This window comes from Elephantulus edwardii, unplaced genomic scaffold, assembly GCF_000299155.1.
Source record: "Elephantulus edwardii isolate Elephantulus edwardi_28Jun2011 unplaced genomic scaffold, EleEdw1.0 scaffold00035, whole genome shotgun sequence".
Lineage (NCBI taxonomy): Eukaryota > Metazoa > Chordata > Mammalia > Macroscelidea > Macroscelididae > Elephantulus > Elephantulus edwardii.
In genome coordinates, this window is record NW_006399785.1 from 10,903,877 (window position 1) to 10,925,148 (window position 21,272).

Consider the following 21,272-nt stretch of genomic DNA (forward strand, 5'->3'; position numbering starts at 1 on the left):
CTCCTCCGCTCCTCCGTGTCTAGGGAGGATAATGGGAGGCATGACTCATAAACAGGCGACTCTACTTGTTGTCATTGGAGGGGACAATTGGGGCTTCCTAAGGAGTCCTTGTGTCACTGTAGCTAAGTGTTCTAACACTAACTAAAAATTTGATGGTTCAAATCCAACAACCTCTCGTTGGCAGAAAGATGTAACAGTCTAGTTGCATAAAGACTTTGGCCTTGGAAATCTGTGAAGCACCTCTGTTCTGCCCTATAGGGTCAGTCTAAGAAGGAATCTCCTTAGCAGCAGTGGGTTTGATTATAGAGACTTTGTGTTATTGTTCTTAAGTGCCATGGAATGGGTTCAAATTCATAGCAATCTCATTATGTGCCCAACCACGTGACAGCTTCACAGTTATTGCTATGTCTATTGCACCGATAGAGGATCTTGCCTTTTCCCCCACTTCCCCTCTACTTTATGAAGCATGGTATCTTTCTCCATGGAGTGATCCTTCTTGATAACATGCCCCAGGCTCATGAAAACCAGAATCCCTATTGTTCTTAAGTTACATTCTGCTTATACTTGTTCTAAGACAGATTTATCCATTATTCTGGCCGTTCATGTTGTAGTCCATATTCCTTGTCAGTGCCACAATCCGAAAGCATCAGTTCATTTGATCTCTTTCTTTATTATCCAGCTTTCATATACCTATACCAAGGTCATTGCTGTTAGGTACCATTGAGTTGATTACCGTGTCATTATGAGTGTGCTTGGCCCAAGTCACATTCTTTTCAACTGCCTCACATGCCTCAACTAGACTGGGCTCCTGTCGGTGGTACAGTGTGAAGATGATGCAGAGGAAAACAGGGTTCAGATCTGTTGTTATAGGGTCACTATGAGTCGTCCTTGACTCAACAGCACCTACAACACCACATGAATGGGTTTCTGACCCTCAAGGAGATGGTTGGCACGGTGACTATTACAATGACTATGGCACAGATGTTGAGGAGAGGAGAAAGTTCTGATCTGTTGGTCACAGGGTCACTATGAGTTTTCATCAACTCAATGGTACCTAAAAGCAACAACCTATCATATGCACATGATATAACCGTGGTTGTAGGAAGCAAAAAGATCTAGAAACATTTATTGGTGATGTTTCAAGGCTACAGTCTTGAGTGTAGATTATACCTCAGCATACAGAAATCAAAAGTCCTCCCAACTGGCCCAATCATCAACAGATTTACCTAGGCCATAATTTGTCTAGTTTGTTGCCTGCACTTTCCATGTACTTTGGCTCTGGCTCCAAATTAAACAAACTCTTTGACAACTTCAAATCTTTGCTTTGCTTTGCTTTGCTTTGCTTTCATTATGTTGCTGATTGGGCCAGTTGTGCTGCTTCTTTGCTTTCTGTATATGCCAAGTTGTGGATTCGTTTTCTCCTCCAATCCTGCTGCCACTTTCTTCTTCACGTGTTGTTGTTAGGTGCCATTCAGTCAAGCATAGTCCATGGAGCCCTTATGAACAACAGATCTGCGACCTGTTCCACCTTCATTGTTTCTGACACACTTGATCCCTTTGCTGCAGCACTGGGTCAGCCCATCTCACTGAAGCTCTCCCTCTCTTTCACCGACCCTGCACATTTCCAGCAGTGACTGCAAGGAAGTGATGTGGACAGGCCCCTCCTACCTTGGAAACCCAATGGAGGGTCACCGTGAATGGAGTCTGATCAAGGTCAATCAGCTCCCATAGTGCAACTTCTCCAATTGTCTGCTCAATGTGCATGTTAGCTAAGCCACATGGTAAAAGCAAACAGCATCCCAGGTCCCCACCTTCCCTGATTTTAAACATTGCAGTATCCCCTCATTCTTTTTCAAAAGCCAGCCTCCTAGTCTATATATATACAGCCTCCTCAGGAGCACAATTAGATGTTCTGTAATAGACTTCATAAATATCCAGAAATTTGAGACACAATCTGAAATACAGACTGGCATAACTTTTCCAAGACTCTCAAGAGGGCTTGGGATCTGGGAAGGGGCAGGAGCTCTGGCTCCTAAAGGATGTGGGTAGTGCCTGCGGGAACCCACTCCCCCAGCCTCTTTCCTGATTTCATTTTGAGCCACGATGCTCTGGCTTGTTGCCAGGAAGGCAGGCTCTCCTCTGGGTGCATTGTGCCACCTACAGCCAGCAGCCCAGCAAAGCCACAGAGGCTCCCAGCAGACAGGAGGAGGCTCATTTACATACATGAATAAGGCAAGGGCCCAGGAACCTTCCCCAGGAAGAGAAATGGCTTTGGGGACTCCTGATTAGCATGCAGAAATGCAAGCTCCTCAGGGCTGTGTTACTGTGATGAGAAGATATTTTTACATTAAAGGGGAAAAGATACATTCTAAGGATTAACACCTTACAAAAATGTTACCGAAAACCAAGAGAGGAAAGGTGCTGCTGAGAGAAAGGGAAGAAGCCCAAGAATTGCCTGGATGTAGGTCTCAGTCCGGAAGGTTAAAGACTGATAACCTTTTCTAGGTCGAATGAGTCTGTGTGTTACATAACTTATCATGGAGTGAACTATTGATTCCTGAGATTGAATATTGTCATTTCCTGAGATGCTGGAAAGGTAAAAACCAGGAAGTTTTCTTAATCTGCATAAATTGTTTTAAGGAAACAGGGTGTTCGCAGAGGACCACATTGACGTAGTGAGCAGCGTGATGTGTCTGACCCTCAGAGATGTTCAGGGATCCCTGGCTCATTTAAAGCAATAGACATGTGTGTTATTTGACAATCAAGGTGGTCCTTATTAATGTAGAACACACAAAGCTCCTGTTTGTTGATCATTATGTGGCAGGCATATTATCTGCAATCCTCTTGACAGGGTCTAAGGCATGTGCTGTCTTACAGGAGAACCTGAGAGTCAGATGTAAAAGTTTTCTCCAAGGGTATGCACCCAGGGGTAGAGCCAACATTCATACCTCGGTTCCTTTGGCTTCTGAGTCCAAGTTAATTCAATCCTCCTGCATATTTTCCATCACCATAAATCTAATTCTTAAGAATGGGAAATGAGTCAAAAGGGTTTTGGATACTTTCAAAAGTTTTCTTTTTTAAAAAAACAAACCAAAATGAAACAAAACAACCAAAACCAAGAACCAAACTTCCCTAATCCAAAAGCCTTCTGAGCAGTCAGGTTGATTCCAACGCCTGGCAGCTCCTTCAAAACAAAACAAAAAATGATTTTTTTTTCCATTTTGTACTTGTTTTCTCTCTTGAGTTTCTGAAGCTGCACATCTTGATGAGAGGTCCCAGCTCATCTTTCTCTTGAACAGCTGTTAGATTCAAACCTCTGACCTTGGGTTAAGGTTTGCCTTATGCCAATAGGGATCCTTTGAGAATTTGTCTGAAAACAGTGCTCACTGTCCTGGTTTAGGAATAGGCACAAATATTTACTTAATTTAGCAGCTGGTTTCTTCTTTGATAAATAATACATACCTCTTTTATTCTTTTAAAAAATAATCTTTGTATTCTAGTTTGGGCACAAGTTTACAGAGAAATGAAATTTCCATTAAAAAACTTAGGAAGCTCTGGTGGCTTAGTGATGAGTTGCCAATGAAAAGGCACACAGTTCGAATCCACTAGCTGTTCCGAGGGAGAAAAATGGGCAGTCTCCTCTCGTGCATTACTGCTTCTACAAACCTGCTGAAGGGTCAGCTGTGAGTGAGCTGCAACTCAACAATACTTAACAACAACAATTTTCAACCACATTTGTACATTTTGTTTCCCCAGTATTGATTGCAATCCCCTCAATGCAAGGAAGTCTAGTGGCACGGTGCCTTATGTGTTGCCCTGCTAAAAGAAAGGCAGCGGTTCAAATCCACCAGCCGCTCTGTGGGAGAACATTGAGGAGTCGCCGCCGACAAAGATTTGCAGCTTCAGACCCAATGGAGAGGTTGCTGTAAACAGGATTGACTCAAACACAGTGGGATTGGTTTTGAGGATTTGGGTTCTCCAAAGAGAACATTGGCGGTACACTGTGTTATATGCTGCTCTGCTAACGAAAAGGCTGGCAGTTCAAATCCACCAACTGCTTCACAGAGAACAAATGGGTAGTCTCCTCCGGTAAAAAATATACAGCCTCAGAAGCCCAGTGGCAGTCACCGTGAGTCAGAACCAAGTAGATGGCATGCATTCGATGTTAACACCCTCTTCTCACTTCCTTCTGGGTTCCTCATCTCCATTCATCTTCCTCTCCTTCCTCCTCCAGCCTTCAGATCGTTGTTTCTAGGCAAATGCTGCCATTGGGCCTCTCATGATTAGTGGTTCTGTGAAGTGCTTTCCTTCCCACCCCTTCCCCTTCCTCCCCAGTTTCGTAGGTCACTTTATAATTCTGGTCTTTGGCTGAAAGTTGATCTATAGGAGAGTGATTCAGTCCCAGGCTTGAAGGATGTGGACAGGCCACAGTCTTAGAGATCCCCATGGTATCGTCAGACAAGCAAGCCTGCTCTGCATTACGTAGTTAATCGATTCTTAACACTGGCCGTGTGTGTCACTCACTGCACACTGCATCTGACTTTGTAAGAGTCAAAGGTTGGGGAAGGCATGACATTGTCTGTAGCTTACACACACCTGCATTTCCGGCAATGAATTCTTTTCTTTTAATTTATTTTTTATAATCTCTTTTTTTGTTTTGGGTTTTTTTTTATTAATTTTAGTGAAAGTTTACAGAGACTTAGGGTTTCCATTCATTCATTGTTGCACTTTTCTCCCTGTCCCCACCCCCATTCGCTCCTTTCTTTGAAAAGTAAAATACAAACAAATTAATTCATTGTTATAAAATCCCTCACCCCCAAAGCCACTCCACTCTGCAGCCTTCACTCTGGACTCCTGTCATGACAACAATACCTAATCATATATCCCTTTTAAACAGTTCTCTCCCTCATCTGTTTCAATGCACTATACATTATTTAACCCATCTTTCTCAGTCTTCCCTCAACCCCAATGTAAGTCCCTTTTTACAACAGTGGCACTATGCAGTACTTGTCCTTTTGTGACTGAGATATTTCACCCAGCATGATCTCCTTCGGGGTCACCCGTTTTGTATATTTCATGAGTTCCTTAGGAATGAGCATGTGGAATCTTGAAAACATTGGAATATGGAGTAAACAGTAAAACAACCTCTTACCTACATTAAAGAATTTTCTTTACAGATATTTTAGGTTCAAGAAGGTCTCCCAGGTAGGCAAGAAAATATACAAGATGTGAAGTCCATCGTCAGGAATCTAGACTTTGTTCCAACCCCATTCTCAACACTATTCCCTCCACACTGGGGGTCTGTAACGCAACATCAGTTGCTGTGCAGGTTTTGAAACCTTGCCCTTTTGCCACCCAATGAAACTGAGCATGAAAGGTGATTGCAGTTGGTCTTAACTGGGGTCCGTGTGTGTTTGCAAAGATTTAGGTCTTTGATAGTTGGGAGAGCCCGTGTTTTACTTTTCGTCGGTGAAAGTCATCATACTTACACATGAGGAGAGGAGAGGGAAGCTTCAGCGAGTGAGAAGGGAGTGGAATCAGAGCTGGAAACCTGTGGTTATTTGTCTATAACTTCCTGTCTTTATTATCCTTCAAGTCTAGGATGGGTAGGGAATTGGGGCTCAAATTTTAGTGAAGTTTTTCAGAATTGTTGTTGTCGTTAAGTGTTATCGAGTATGACTCATAGCAACTCTCTGAACAAAAGATCTGAATCGTGTTCCATCCTGCACCATCCTCACCCTTCCTGACACACAAGATCCCATTGCAGGAGTCACCACATTGATCCACCTGGTCGAGGGTCTTCTCTCCTTCACTGACCCTCCACCTTTCCCAGCATCATGTCACTTTCCAAAGGAATTTTCAGAATTACATGATGGCATATTTTAGAATAAGCTCTAGGTTGCTCAATGAAGGTTTGGAGGTTCAAACCCATCTGGAGGTACTTTGAAAGAACACTGTTTAAAAAAAAAATCAGCCCATGAAAACCCCTGGCCAGTTCTACTGTGATACACATGGCATCACCACGGGTGAGAATCAACTTTATGGTAACTGGTTTTGGGATTTTATTGGGGTGGTGAGGCATTGGTTATGATTTTGTGAAACACAGACTCGGTGAAACAGGTGATGCAGAACCTGCATGCCTGCATTTCTAATAAGTAACACATCGGGTCCCGTAGGAAGTGTCCTGGAGCCCACACTGAGAAATTTTGGCATAGGGAGGTTCTCTGCTTTAAGAATGAGTCTTTCAATGAATCCATTCATCTAAGCCAAGGCTGGAAACACAGATAAAAGGCAAAGAATTCGTGCTCTACTGGAGTAGATAGGCTTAGAAGCAGGTGGTTGAGCATGGATAAGTCAGTCCGTAGAGCAGAAAGGGCTGGCTGAGCTGAGCAGACCGACTGAGCAGAGTAAGAGAGACACCAGGATCAGCCTGCCTGTCAGCCTTGAAGGGGAACCAGGTCACCCAGCATGGGTGGCCTCAGAAGGAAAGTGGGGAGAGAATCCCAGGTGGAGGGAGCTGGTGGGCAAAGACAACTCTGCCTCTTTAAGGAAGTGCTCCAGATGTTGGTAGATGGCATTAAGTGGACAGCAAGGGGCCCTATGAACCCTTGGTCTGAACCTTCCCCTATACTGGACCGTCTTTGAGATCTCTGCCATACTCAATCAAGCCTATTGATACCGTCACTGTGTCGGTCCATCTTGTTGAGACTCTTCCTTCTTCTCATCCTCTGACCTTCCACCTTTCCCTGCAGGATATATTTTCCCAAGGACTGGCCCCTCCTGACCGCGTACCCACAGTATTTGAGATGTAGTTCCTCTCTCCTTGCTTCTAAGGAACACAGAGGGCAAGGGGACCGAAGGAAGCTGGGACTGCATGTTTGTAATGCATCATATTTTTTTTCCACTTGGGACGCTGTACATATTTGTTCGGTTATAATTGCAGCAACACAGAGCCCCTATGGCACAGGACTGAAGCACTCAGCTGTTGACCTAGAGAATGAACCAGGGGCGGGCTTAGCAGGAGAAAGCTGGCGTAAGCTGCTTCCTGTTAGAGTGAAGCCTCAGAAACCCTGTGGGGTCGCTCCTCTCTGTCCTGGACTGTTGTTGTAAATAAGAATTTACTTGACTGCTCCCAGCATCTCCCACGGCATTGAATGCGTTGTCCCATAATGTGGTCTTCTGCTTCTTGGATTCTTCCATTGAAGTGCTGCTCTGCTAGGCTCCCAGTCAGGGAGTTCAGAAAAGACCCAGAGTGAAATCTTCCTGTTTGGTTCATTCATTCATCTCTGTCATCAGCTGTCTGGGGCCACAGTAAAGCTGAGCAATCTACCCCGGGAGGGAACGAGACGACAGGGCACTTCCATCCCGAGTGGATGTTGACATGCTCTATTTATGCTTCCGACACGTGTACAATACAAATGAGTACATGATGGAAAGGAAAACAGCACTCACCATCGGCCTTTCTAAGAATTAGAATCAAAAGTCCCTGGAGTTCCCACGTGTTCTCCAAAGCTTGTGATAGGAGAAGGGTTTGGATGCTAGGTGGCATGCATAAGCTGACGTCCTACCTCCCAACGTGTGCTTATACTAACAGGAGCCACAGCCAGAAACCAGAGCAAAGTGTGCTCCATGAAACTGTAGACAGCATCCATACAGAAACTGCCCTGTGGAGGGGTGTGTGCGTGTGCGTGTGTGTGCACATGTGTGTATGTGTAACAGAAACTGGCCTGTGGAGGGGTGTGTGCGTGTGTGTGTGTGTGTGCACGTGTGTGTGTATGTGTAACAGAAACTGCCCTGTGGAGGGGTGTGTGCGTGTGTGTGCACGTGTGTGTGTACATGTAAATCACAGTCAGCTATAGTTTCACATTAGTTGTTGTTGATTGCCTTCGAGTCGAGCATGACTCATAGTGACCCTATGACCAAAAGGCCTGGAGCCCCTCTCCAACTATCGACATTTATCAAAGTTCATAGAGTTTCCAGAGGCATGTTATTTAGGAAGTGGATGTCACTCCTGCTTCCAAACCTGTCATAGTATGTTGTATGCCATTTAGTTGTCCATGATGTATAGCGACCTGTGTACAGCACCTCTGAACCCTGCCCTGTCCTGAGCCAGTCTCATTAATTCTGACACACCAACCCCGATTGCCCCCGATGCTACATCAGTCTATCTCATCCAGGGTCTTCCTCTTTTGTGCTATCCGTCCACCCTGCCGAGCATACTGTCTCTCCCCGCCACGTGCCCAAAGTAAGTGAGGCAGAGCTTCAAAATCCTCGCTTCCAAGGAGAGACTTGGTTTCACCCTCTCCAAGACAGTCCACTTTGCTTTCTTGGCAGTTTATGGTGTGTTCGAGACTCTTCTCCAACAAAGGTATTGAATTAGAGTATGATCACATCTCAGTGATGTTTCTAATCCTCCAGATTTGTAAAGTGGAAGTGGGATGTGGGGAGCATGAGCCTTCTGCTTTCTCACTGATCCCAGCTCTTGGGATTGCTTGCTGTAATTATTATGACCCAGTGGTAAGACACCGATGTCTTTGCCCTCCTTGCAGTTGTGTGTAATACTGGAGCCGATGCAGGAACTGATGTCGAGACATAAAACCTACAACCTCAGTCCACGTGACTGCCTGAAGACCTGCCTGTTCCAGAAGTGGCAGCGCATGGTGGCGCCCCCAGGTACGCGCTCCTTCCTTCTTCACCACCTTCCAGTGGGGTTTTCTGTGAGGGTTGTGGGAAGGAGCGGTCATTCATGTAGTAGGAAAATGAGCTTGGTGAGGGTCTGCTGACTTAGAGACATGATTTGGGACTTAGAAACATAGGCTTTGTGATGAGCCAGCGCCTTTAAGGAGCATCTAATATCATTTCCTCATTAGAGCAGGGTCTGAAGTCCAGAGAACTAAAATAATCTATTCAAGGTTATCCAGAAGGTCACTGACAAAGTCAATCAGAACCAGGGTCTCCTGTCTTACAGTCCAGCAGTGAGTTCAGCAGCCCAGACAGACCAGGTAACTTCTCATCGGTTGTGTTGTTGTTGTTTTGACTCCTAGGAATAATGAATAGGAAAGGAGGAGAGGAAGGGGTTAGGGAAGAAGGGATGAGTGGGAGGAAAGAAAAAATGAAGGAGGGAGAGAGAGAGAGAAGAAGGAAGGGAGAAAGGAAAGGAGAAAAAGAGAGAGAAAAGAAAGGGAGAAAATGACAATAACTTAGTTTTACATTTAAGACATTCCCTTTTCTAAGAACTGTAGTCATAAAAAGAATCCATAAAAGATTCTGCCCCCTCATGTCCCTAGAATGCAGTGGAGGTACTGGAGTCTCCTGCTGGGCTTCTGAAATTACCGCTCCAAGTGCTCATTAATTGTCTTTCTATCTAATACATTTTTTACTCCCAGGCGTGTGCCGAGCCTCATTGATCATAAAAGCAAATCGTATCCCTTCTCTAAAAATTATTTTTATAAAGAGTAATTATTAACATGAGGCACATAGCTTTCTGAATCACAAACTATAATGGTCATTTCCCCCTGGTAATTGGCCTGGGGGTTTTATAGCTGATTTGAGAAAGTACATATTTAGAAAACTGAGAATATGAGCTTTATTTTCCACAGAGTAGCTACACCCCTGTCCCAGGGGGAGTTTTTGACTTTCAGAACATGTTTTGTTTTGTTGTTTTTTTTTAATATATGGAGTGTGCTTCAATTGGCTTTATTTTCTCTTTCAATATCAATATGCTTTTATGGCTGAGGGGGTGTGGAATACACTTCACCAATGCGACAAACACTTTGAGCCCCTGCGTTTCCTGATATATTCATATATAGTATACAGTGCTTATGTGCCGTCGAACCATAAGCTGCTCTCAGCTGATCCACTAAGACGTTTTCAGAGGCTTGGAATTACACGGGAGGAGACGGCCCAACTTTCTCCAATGGAGCAACTGATGGATTTGAACCTCATGTCTGTGGGTTGACACTTCAAGGCCTTACAACTAGGCCACAAGATCCCCCTTATAGCCCAGAGATTATTTGTTTATCCATTCAACCATTATTCTGTAGTTATTAGACACTGCTCTGACCACTGGAGGTGGCGTAGAGTGAAAGATTAACTGAATTACAGCCTTCATAAATCTCTCATTCAGCTTACTGAATCTCATTCTAAATCACTGACTTTTCTCATCTCATATGGTGTATTCTAAAAGCTTCAGGAAGAAGTTTGTCAATGTTAGTCTCACGGCTAGTGAAGGAAGGAAGTACCTGTCATAGGCAGGTTGCTTTGTCTCCAAAGTCCCTGCCTTTCCTAATGCAGCCTCCTGTGACTGTTGAAAAAGATCAAGGAAGGAATGCGCAGCTTCGGATGAACTCATTGCGTTTGAGTCAATTCATTTTATCTCAAACCCCATGATCAGAATACAGAGACAAAAAATTGTAAAAATCATTCTATACACGTTTTTTAAAAAAATTAATTTTACAAAGATTTTGGATTTCAATACATTCATTATTGCATATTTCTCCCTGCCCACCCCTCCCTCTAGTTTGCACTTCTCTTTGAAAAGTAAAAGAAACATTCTTTTATTGGTATACAATCTGCCCCCCCCACCCCCGAGTGCACTCCACTATGCAGCCTTCATTCTGGACTCTTGTCATGACCATAATACCCAATCATATATCGCTTTCAAACAGTTCTCTCCCTCATCTGTTTTTATGCAGTATACATAATTTATCCAGTTTTTCTCAGTCTACAGTACACCTTTTTTTAGGTCTAATTAGAGCTCTGTGGCCTAGTCTTAGGGAGTTGTACAGTCTGTAGGTGACACTTCTTTGGTGATTCAAATCCACTCCAATGAAGAAAGGTGGATCATCTCCTGCCACCAACTGAGAGGCTCTAAAACCCACTGAAGGGTCAGCTGTGAGTAGGTTCCAGCTTGATGGTAAGAGTTTAGTGAGAAAGAAGAAGATGCTTGCTTGCCAGCGAGAGATTTGGGCATTTGATTGACTTTGCAACGTTCAATGCATCTCTTCTGACAACTCCATTTCTGAACAAGCTTTCAAAAGGTTAAACTTTTCTTCAACAATACGCTGGCTGTAGTATACAGTGTCCACGATGATTTTAAAACTAGTGGCATTTTAAAGCTGCAGAATCAGGCCACAGATATTTCTACTGAAATTGAGTGTTATTGTTTGGTGCCGTCGAGTCGTAGATAACTCATAGCGACCCTATGAACGAACGGTCTGAGCATTGTTCGCACATAGAGTTTGCAGAGGCAAGCCATTTCGGAAGTGGATGCCACTCCTGCTTCCAGGCTTGATTTATTTAGTCGGGAAGCTCCATCCAACACTGTCCACTGTAGATACCAATTACCACGATTGGCACATCACTGTCACAGTCTTCAGCATCACAGCAACACGAGTTACCTCTGTACAGCAACAAACAGACCAGTGCTATACCACCCGGAAAAGTAGTCGACTATTGAGTGTATGGTTTCATAAACTCTGCAGCCACAACTAATAGAACTGATTCTTCTTCTTCTTCCTTTAACTTGATCATTGAAGGTGTAGTAGAGCTAGCTTGCAACATGGCATTTATCCAGTTGATACTGCTATAACACATAAGGTCATCAACTGAGCTGTAACCATTTAGTATCTGGTGGGACAGGAACTATGCTGCCAACCCAAAGGTGAGTGGTTCAAATCCATCAACAGCTCCATGGGAGACAATCACCTCCTGAATGATTAACAATGTCTGAAAACCCACTGAAGGGTTATCTCTATGACATGATTCTCAGAAGAAATGAATTGAAAGTACCTGGGGTGGCCTAGTGGCAAGAAACTGTGCTGCAATCCCAAAGGCACATGGCTCAAATCCACCAGCAGCTCCATGAGTGAAGGATGGGCAATTTCCTGCCATGCAATTAACTGCTTCTGAAAACTGACTGGAGGATCAGCTATGGGTCGATTATGACTCAACAGTACACAATAACAATACCAAGTGACTTCCAGTGATAAGCTTAGTGACAAGTAGTTGTGCTACCAACCCAAAGGTGCATGGTTCAAATCCACCAGCTGTTCCATGAGGAGAAGATGGACAGTCACCTCCAATGTGATTTATAGACTCTGAAAACCCTACTGGAGTGTCAGTTATGAGTTGGTTCCAACTTGACAGTACATAATGACAACAATAACAAGTGACCCCATAAAGAGCTCAGAAGCCTTCTTTCTGTCATAAATTAAAGGAAATTGTTTTTAGTTGACTGTAACTCATGGGAACCCTTGTACAGCAGAACAAAACTACCAGGTCCTGTGTCTTCTTTACAGTCATAGGTATTAGTGAATCTGCTGTGGCCACTTTCTGTTTTGAGTACCTTTCAACCTAGGAAGCATGTCGTCCAGCACCATATCAGACAATATTCTGTTGTGATTGTCATTGATTAATTTTCAGCAGTGAGTACCAGACCTTTCTTCCTTGTCTTAGTCTGAAAAACCTTTTGAAACCTGTCACAGGTGAGAGGTCCAGGATGAAATGTTAGTAGTACGGCCTTCATGATCACAACATCATGAAAGTCACCACAGTGATAAGCTGACAGACAAGAGCTGGGAAAAAGAGAAAGTTGAACAAGTGAAAAACAACAAAAAAATTTAGTTTTGTAATGCTAATGATAATTTTAATTCAACTCTGAAATCACTGATAGAGAGAAGAAACTAGCTCATCCCTAAAACATACCAACAGATCATTATCTATGAAGTTAGGAAGAATAATAGATATTAATTTCATCTATACATAGAAGAAAAGAACTTCACACATTTTGGTGTTAAAAATAAATCAACATCTGTCTCCTCTTTTATTTATTTTTTTTTGTGTGTGTGTGTGTGTGTATAAAGTGTAGAGAAATAAAGCAACGTGAATAATCTGTTCTTTTGAGTGTGCAAACACAGCTTCTCTTGTGAGATGGCACCCTGGTAGTGTTCGTCCTGATGTACTTAGCTTGGACTGATCCCTCTTCTCTTTCTCATATTGCAGCAGAACCCACAAGGCAGCCGACCACAAAACGGAGGAAAAGGAAAAATTCCACCAGCAGCACTTCCAACAGCAGCGCTGGAAACAATGCAAACAGCACTGGGAGCAAGAAGAAGACCCCAGCTGCAAACCTGAGTCTGTCCAGTCAGGTACCTGTAAGTCTCACTTTCCTTTTAGGCCTGCCCTCTCACCTTTGCCCATCTTCCTGTTCAGGGGACCCATGAGAAAGTCTCTTATAACTACAGATCCAATCTGGGCAGCAGGTTGGTGGTGGAGATGGGGATGGGGACTGGAGGGAGGAACTCTGCCCTGGAAATCTTCCGCCCCGCAAACTGGGAATTAGAAAGGAATAGAGTCGGTCTCCAGATTATGAAAGTCAGACTTATGGACAGCTCCCCCGTGCCCTTTAACGGTATGTAAATTTGTCCTCACTTTGAAATGATTTGACCAACCCCTGCTCTCAACCAATTCATCATGGTCACCTTTGTTTGCTGCACATGCAGCTTTTAAATCACTGAAAAGGCTTTAAGATTTTTCTTTAAAAAAAAAATATTTTTCTTTCACTAAATAATGCTAAAATCTACACACACCTGCTCCAACTTACAAATTCAAGTTAAAGACACACTTAAGAATGAGCCTTCTTCCTAACCCAGGGACCGGCTCTATTAAGAGCCTATGCTGCAATGGGACCTGAATTAAAAAGCCATCAGAGCACAGACAGGAGATATGTCACTTAAGGTTTAATTAAAATATCACTTAGCCGCATGCCTGGTGGCATAATAGGACTGCCTGCCACCCACACCGGGGACCTAAGCTCCATCAGAAACAAGATCTTGGCACTCAGACTCTGTATCATAATTTGACTTGAGCCTTCCCAACATGGGCATCGCCTCCTATTTTAAGACTCAGGTAATTAACTCACAGCCAGTAAAAATGCAGCCCAATGGATTTGGCTTCCCCGTTTCATTAGCTTGGGGGGAGGATAAGCCCCAGGTGTGAAAAATTTGCTCTCAACCCTTTTGACCTCTTGATCCCTTCCTTTTTTATTTCTGGATGTTGGCAAAGGAAACAGGCCACTGAGAAGAGGGCATCTTTGAACCCCAAAGCTGACAGTGAAGTGTAGCCCTACAAGATTATAAACTGTGCTAAAACTTTTCATCTTTTAGTGTGATAATTCTTCATCTCCTACTACTTCTTCCCAAACTTTATCTTTTCTACTTACTTCCTAACTTCTCATTTATTCCTAGGGCTACCATGACATCATGTCTTTCTCTTTGAAATGCTCGCACCCCCTTAAACATCTGTTTTCTCTTCCTTGTGAGCGCTCCTCTTTGCTGTCCTTATGACTTCTCTCTGTTACTGGACCTGCAACTGTCATTTTAATCTTGGCACTTTCCTGATACTTCCTGGATTACCTCTAGCCATTCAGTTTCTAGAAATGTTCACGATTTCTTGTTATCTTTCTCAGCCAATACAGCTTGAACCTTTCCCTCTGCTTCCACTTTCCTCTACTTTCATTGTTTCCCTCCTTAGTCTGTTGTTCTCACCTTGTTATTCTGATTCTTTTCCACTTCTCCATGTGTGTAGAATTTTACAAGAGATCTCTCATGTAGATTCTTAGCCACTTTCCATTGATTAGTTCTTTTTGGCTAAAGTCAGCTCTATTTATAACCTCAGGATTGCCCGAGTCATTGAGATTTTTCTCCTATACCCCATGGAACAGTGAGGTTGTTCCCAATCCTATCACATTAGAAAGAATAAGTTATGAAAATAGGAAGCAGTCTGTAGAGTGGGTCATTTAAATGAGAAGATCATGAGAAGTTACAGTTTTCAGGCCATTTATTCTTTAAACTGGGCTTCAAACCCATCAACCTTGAAGAGACCTAGAGAGAGATGGAGATAAAATAAAAAACTGAATCTCTCTCTGAATGTATCAGTAAGTTACAGGCACACGTCAAAATTTGCAGGCGTGGTTTTGCACCATTGCAGTAAAGCTATTCTCTAGATAAAGTGAGTCTATGAATTTTTTTTGGTTCCCAGTACATATGAAAGCTATGTTTACACAATCTCGTAGTCTATTAAGTGCATTTGTTGTTATTGTTGTGTGCCAGTAAGTTGGAAGTTACCCATAACTGACCCTCGAGCAGGTTTTCAGAGGTAGTATTTACACAGGAAGAGATTGCCCATCCTTCTCCCGTGGAGTAGCAAGTGGATTTGAACCACATGTATTTGACATTGCAGAACAGATTCTTACCACTAGGCTACCAGAACTCCCTAGCATTATGAAAAAGTTTGAAGTATTGTAAGGATTACTGGAAAGCAACCCAGAGATAGAAGTGAGCACAGGCTGTTGAGAAAATGGCCCAATAGATTTATTTGATGTGAGGTTGTTACAAACCTGCAATTTGGGGAAGGAAAAAGTACTATCTTTTTACAAATTGACATTTTAACAAGTTATTTTAAAAATTGCAATAAATCACAGTTCAGTGAAATGAGGTATGCCTGTACACTTGCTCCTAAAAAAGAATATCCAAGCTGCCCATTTATTCATCTAATCCTAGAATTACAGAAACTAGTATTTGTTAGCATCAACTAACAGTTAGGAAAGGCATTCCAGAGAGTTCAGGAACTTGAACCGCAAGAATTCAGATTATTTCAACAAATGCTTTGTAAGTTCCTACTCATGCATCCTATACTAGGCCAGACACGGGCAATACAAAGATTAAAAAACAAACAAACAAACAAAAAACCCTAAATGGAAACGACACAGATCTTTTCTAGCATAAGAATAACTAACAGAGACTCTCTCCTGCAACTCAATCTCTGATATCAGCTGCAAAGTTCTGAGTCCCACTTTTTCCATCAACTAGTGATGTCTGATGTCCCATCCACTACTCTTGTCTGTAATGAGTAGTGAAGATGTTTAAGTTGGAATGATTCTACTATAAAAAGCAGCACACATTTTTTTCTACTCTATAACTTTCAAACCAAAGCCTACACTTTAGTGGAGATATTTGTATCAAGAAGGGTTGTAATGTGTATCTTTATGAATACAAGATAATATGAAAAAGTTTATTTCATCACTTTGCTCCCATCATACAATTAAAAAAATGTCTAATTAATTAAATCTGAAAATGGCCAAGATAGATACAAAACGGCAATGAGCTTAGAAGATGTAGATTTTTTTTTAAGGTGTTCTGTTGAATAAGAATTAAATGACAATCACTTGGAAGTGTGTACTGACTACCTCATTTAACCCTGTCTATTGAATTCCCACAATATTTACTACTTAAATATCTGTAGCTATTCCCCACCTACTTCATAGGCATCCACAGACCCATAAGCGACCTCGCCCACAGCTGTGGTGCACCCAGCTGCTGTGACAGCAATGTGTGTGCCTGGCAGGGACTACTAGGGTTTAATCCTTGGATTCTGCTTCTCACTCCATGAGCAGGGGCTAGGAGCGATCCCGAACTGCAGCCTCAACCCTGGGAGGGATGGAGACCTGTGTCATTCAACAGCAGTGACCCCTTCTGGCCAATTTAAGGAGAAGCATTGAGGGGCCCTGAAAGGAGTCACTTCCAGTCCTCCTCAGAGGTTGGTGGTCCTTGCACGGGGGATTAGTGAGAAGATGTGATATGGGAAAGAGCTGAGAGCAGCTCCAGGCCTCCAGCTGAAATGCGGAAATCAGTTTCCTGGAGTGCCAAGGGCACGTGTGTTTCTTGCAAAGGGATCCGTCTTGCCTCCTGTGACGTACACAGAGCTAGCAGAGACGGGAGAGACGGGAAGCCTCACTAACCTGTGGAAGGGGTTTTTGCGTATCATCCTTGTGCAGGGGTCATGCTCATTTTCTCTGTATTATTCCACCTTTAGTATACCTGCTGCCGAAGCAAGCGCATGAAAGGGATTTTAGAAAACACTTGGGGTGGCAGGATGCTGCCGGCATCCCATAACTAGAGGCAGTTCAGAACATTGTATTGTGTGTCTCCATCTATTGTGTGTGAGACGGTCAGTACAAAGAATCATTCTGTCGTATCTTTTTTTCACATGACACACATAAATAGCATGCATGCAAATAAAATGTGCATAGAAAGCTAACATGGGAGAGAATTGCTTAGTTTGTAGAAAATCCAAAAAAATATATTGCACAATCATTATCTGTGCAAAAGCATTGATCCCCTTCTAGTGTAGAGATTTAAAGGAATAAGTTAAAATTATGCATCTACTTGTGTAAGAGTTTTCAAGTATCTAAGTACATGTCAAGGTTCATACAAACTCATATGTCTGTTTTTAGCCTATACATACACAAATACACACACAGTTAGGTATCTGGCTAAGGCTGGTTTTTTATAAACAGTAAATCAACTGTAGCATCTCTCTGAAATTTAGAATGCTTAAAAATACCTATGCTTGTGCGTCTTTTCCACAATCTGTAACTCAAAGGTGTAGAAACATGTCACACATGTAGATCAGCCCCACTTGAAGTAGCCCAAACCACGATTTTTACAGCATTTTTCTTGAATGACTGCTGTTTTCTAATATGATGCATCCAGAAGGTGGAGAACTTTCCTTTTAAAATCATGCTTAAGTTGGCCTCTTCTTTCTATCCTGTTCCCTGAAAGGACACTTAACTTCTCATGTTCTCCCAGCCTCTTGCAATGACCTTGTAGTCAAGATACTAATGTATCTCCACTTGGGTGCTTTTAACATCCTTTCCCTGCCCCTGGAGACCTGACACATGCATTTCCCAAGCCCTTCAGAGTTTGCTGCACAGAAGCCATCCGATTGGCTTAACTCCCTCCGTCTGACATTCTCTGGCCAGACTCAGCCCATTCTTTGGTCTTGCCTTTGTTCTCACTCCTTAGCATGGTCTCCTATTTACCCGTGACTGACACTTTTCCACTTAACCACCTCAACCATTGCCCCAGCTAACCCAATAACTGTCGCATCTCTTCAGTGGCAAATTCTACCTGATAACCTATTGGAATTCCTGCTGCTTAGACATAGCATGTTCCTTTTGCATCTCACCCTCAGAGGTCCTCAGGAGTTTCCTAGCATGTGAGTGTCGTGTCAGATTCTTCATTGCATAATTAAGATGCTCTTGGATGCGCACACCAGCGCTTAGCCTAGTACCATCTTTTCTGATAACCGCCACGGTCAGGTTTACCAGGGACAATACATAACACATTGATTTTATCTGTGCATTAACTGTCTAGAAATACATTCATCAACCCCTAAGCCTGTTGAGCCGGGGACACACTTTTGAAACCTGTTGAGGACCTTCTGTAGTTCTGGAGATTCTAGTTCTAGCCCTGGGTGGGGTCTTGGGGGTGCATGAAAAACAACTAGAACCTTTTCAGTTCCAACATGAACCAGGTGATAATTAAGATATTGGTTCCATGGGCACTTTCAAAATTTCAGAGGGGGTTTTGAGGATGCCCTGTATCTTCTGACCCTAGAGAGCCTTCTACTGTACTACCCCAAGAATGATCACTTCTGCAAAGCCCCAGTGAAGAGCATCCCCCCAAGTTGCCACAGCATCTTATATCATTCACCCCTTCTGGAAGGAGGTTCACTATCCCATTTCCAAAAGCATCAGGATCCTGCTAGCCATGGCGGATAGCAGGTGGTCCCCTCATGGAGTCATTACACTTTTAAGTGGAATATTGCTCAGATCCTGCCCAGAAGCATCCATCTGACAGGTGTCCTGTCCCATGCCCAGGTCACCCATCAACCCCACATGGTCCCCTTTGAACAAAGAGGCCGGAGCTGTGCCCTGTGTATGCACCTTTCTCCCCCGTCCCTGTGCCTCTCCAGGTGTGGCCTCCCAGATGCTCCCAGCTACAGTAGGTGGCTTCCTTGTTTGCATGGAAGGACAATGTGTGCTTTAAAAGAGTGATAATATCTCTGTAATTGTTCATTAAAATTAACAAAATAAAATAAATTTTTGTAAAAAGTGATTAGATGGATTCTTCTTGCACGCCCCCTTGTGGATGGCCACCCGCTTCATCCATGTAATTACCAGGAGGGCTCTTCGCCTTCCTTTTCCAGGACCAGCTGGACAAACAGGTCCTCTTTAAGGCCCAAATTGGTGGCCGAGTTGCCTATGTGGGGGTAGGTAACAGGCACCATGAAATAACAGATGGTAAATTCAGGGCTTGTTGGCAATCAGCAGGTTTTTGCTAATGACTCAATTAGCTATGCAAATTGTCAAATCAGTGTGAACATTGTTTTTATCGAAAACTTTACCTAAATTAATTACCATAATTAAGTAGCAGAATGTCAAGGATATTGGCTGCATGAACAGGCCTGGCTGAGCAGGGGAAGGAAAGACTTGGTCTGCCAGTGAAAACTTAGACCAGCCTGGGGACAGAGAGAGCTCCGTTCTCATAGAGTGGCATGCCTGTCACAGGCTGGAAGCTGGTGGATGTCTCGGTCCCCTGCTAGGTTCCAAAGCCACTCCCAGCCCCCAGGAAGAGTGGCAGCTTTTTGGAGCTGGGGTTAAAGCACCCCACAGAAAGTCCCACACCGCCCTCTAAGAAGCTTTCCCTAACCTCCCCAAATCAACCAATGACAAGTGTGGTGCCTTTAAAAAGAAATAAAAATTGGCCAATCCTTTTTGTAATTCTGCAGATTGCTAGCATTGCTCATGCTCCAGTGTCAGGCTGCTCCCTAAGGACTAGGCTCTTGGGGTTGTCCCCCAGCAGGAGGTTACGGTCTATCCCACCCCTCGACATGGACACGTGCCCCTCCTCCCCCCGTTGTACATTACTCCAGTGTGTCTGTCCTAGCTTCCCTTACCTCCTCCCACAATTGTTTTACGTTGAACTTCTCTCTCCCAAGGTTTCCCTGTAATAATGTCAGCTGCTGTTCACAGGATGTGATGGTGGTAGGAGAACCAACTCTGATGGGAGGAGAGTTTGGGGACGAGGACGAAAGACTAATCACTAGATTAGAAAACACGCAGTATGATGCGGCCAACGGCATGGACGACGAGGAGGACTTCAACAATTCACCCGCCTTGGGGAGCCACAGCCCCTGGAACAGTAAACCGCCAGCCACTCAAGAGACCAAATCAGAAAACCCCCCGCCCCAGGCTTCCCAATAAAACCCCCTGTCCCCAAGCCCACACTCCTGGTAGACCAGTGGGCCCCGCAGTGACCGCTCCAGATTTTTGCTTAAAGGAGAGAGAAAAAAGGAGACACACACACAATCTTTTCCACATAGATCTGTTTCTAAACCACAATGATTGGAGTTTTCTCTCTTTCATGATTATTTCTTTTCTTTTTAATTGAGAGGATTGTTCCAAATAAGCTTTTGTGCCCTGTCCTTGGAAGCTTCTGCAGGTAATCTTCAGATACTGGCACTGATTGTAATTAAGGCAGCATCGCCAGCGCAGCGCCTGGCTGGTGTGGGACGCCACGTTCCTGTTGAATTTCCTTTCCATGCACCCGACTGAAGGCCCTGTGGCCGTGTATTGTTCTCAGTGCTCAGGAAGGAGCTCGTCAGTTCAGCCGATGACTTTTTAATAGTGTAAAATATTTTCTGCTTTTTGACTTGCATCTGAGAGTCTCTTGTTTCGGTAAAAAAAAGAAAAGAAAAAAAATTCCACTTTGGGAAAGTCATTTTGAGGGGCTTTTGTTTTTCCTTTTCCAAGGCTTTGCTTTCCCTGGGTAAACAGCCAGAGGGGGCCCGGGGAGGAGATGCGTGTATGGTTAACCCTTGTGTCTATTGGTTTTGAGTCATTTAGCCCAAGAGTTGAAACCAGAAATGCCTTTCTTGCCAACAGAGACACAAAGGCAATTTTTTTTTCTGTGAAGGAAGACACTTGGCCCCCTTGAAAACATGCGTTTGTAAAATTGCTGTTGATCCAAATCTTTCCAAGCCATGTAATCGTTCATTTTGTGGGCAGCTTAATAAATCTGGGAATCTTTTGTGTTACTATTATTATTTTTTAATTGATGGTCTCTGAGTTGACTGTTCTTTCTTTTCATAGTATATTTCTTGTATAATATTTTGTAAAGCCCTCAGCTGGTTCTTTTATGGGGATTTTTCTTTTTTTGGGGGGGAGGCAATTCCAGTGTATTTATGTGAAACTTTATAAGAGAACTAATTTTTTCCATTTGCATATTAATACGTTCCTCTACCCATGTAAAGACACAGTGGCTCCGTGTGTTATCAAGCAGCTGTATTTTATGTATGCTTTACTGATAAGTGTGCCAATAATAAACTGTGTTAACAACCAGTGCCTGTGGATCTGCCTGTTTGTGTGC

General features: G+C 43.4%; 1 protein-coding gene across 2 annotated transcripts in view; it reads left to right on the forward strand.

Annotated features, from left to right (window-relative positions):
• Window positions 1–20,107, forward strand: part of LDB2 (LIM domain binding 2) — a 625,377-nt gene extending 605,270 nt beyond the window's left edge. Inside the window, exons 6-8 of one of the 2 annotated variants that reach the window (XM_006884517.1) lie at window positions 8,550–8,673; window positions 13,003–13,154; window positions 19,877–20,107. In XM_006884517.1, the coding sequence (XP_006884579.1) occupies window positions 8,550–8,673; window positions 13,003–13,154; window positions 19,877–20,107 (507 nt within the window). Of the gene's footprint in view, window positions 1–8,549; window positions 8,674–13,002; window positions 13,155–16,453; window positions 16,559–19,876 lie in introns of those variants that run through there. The other variant, XM_006884518.1, reaches the window with a different exon arrangement.
• Window positions 20,108–21,272: the final 1,165 nt, after the last annotated feature.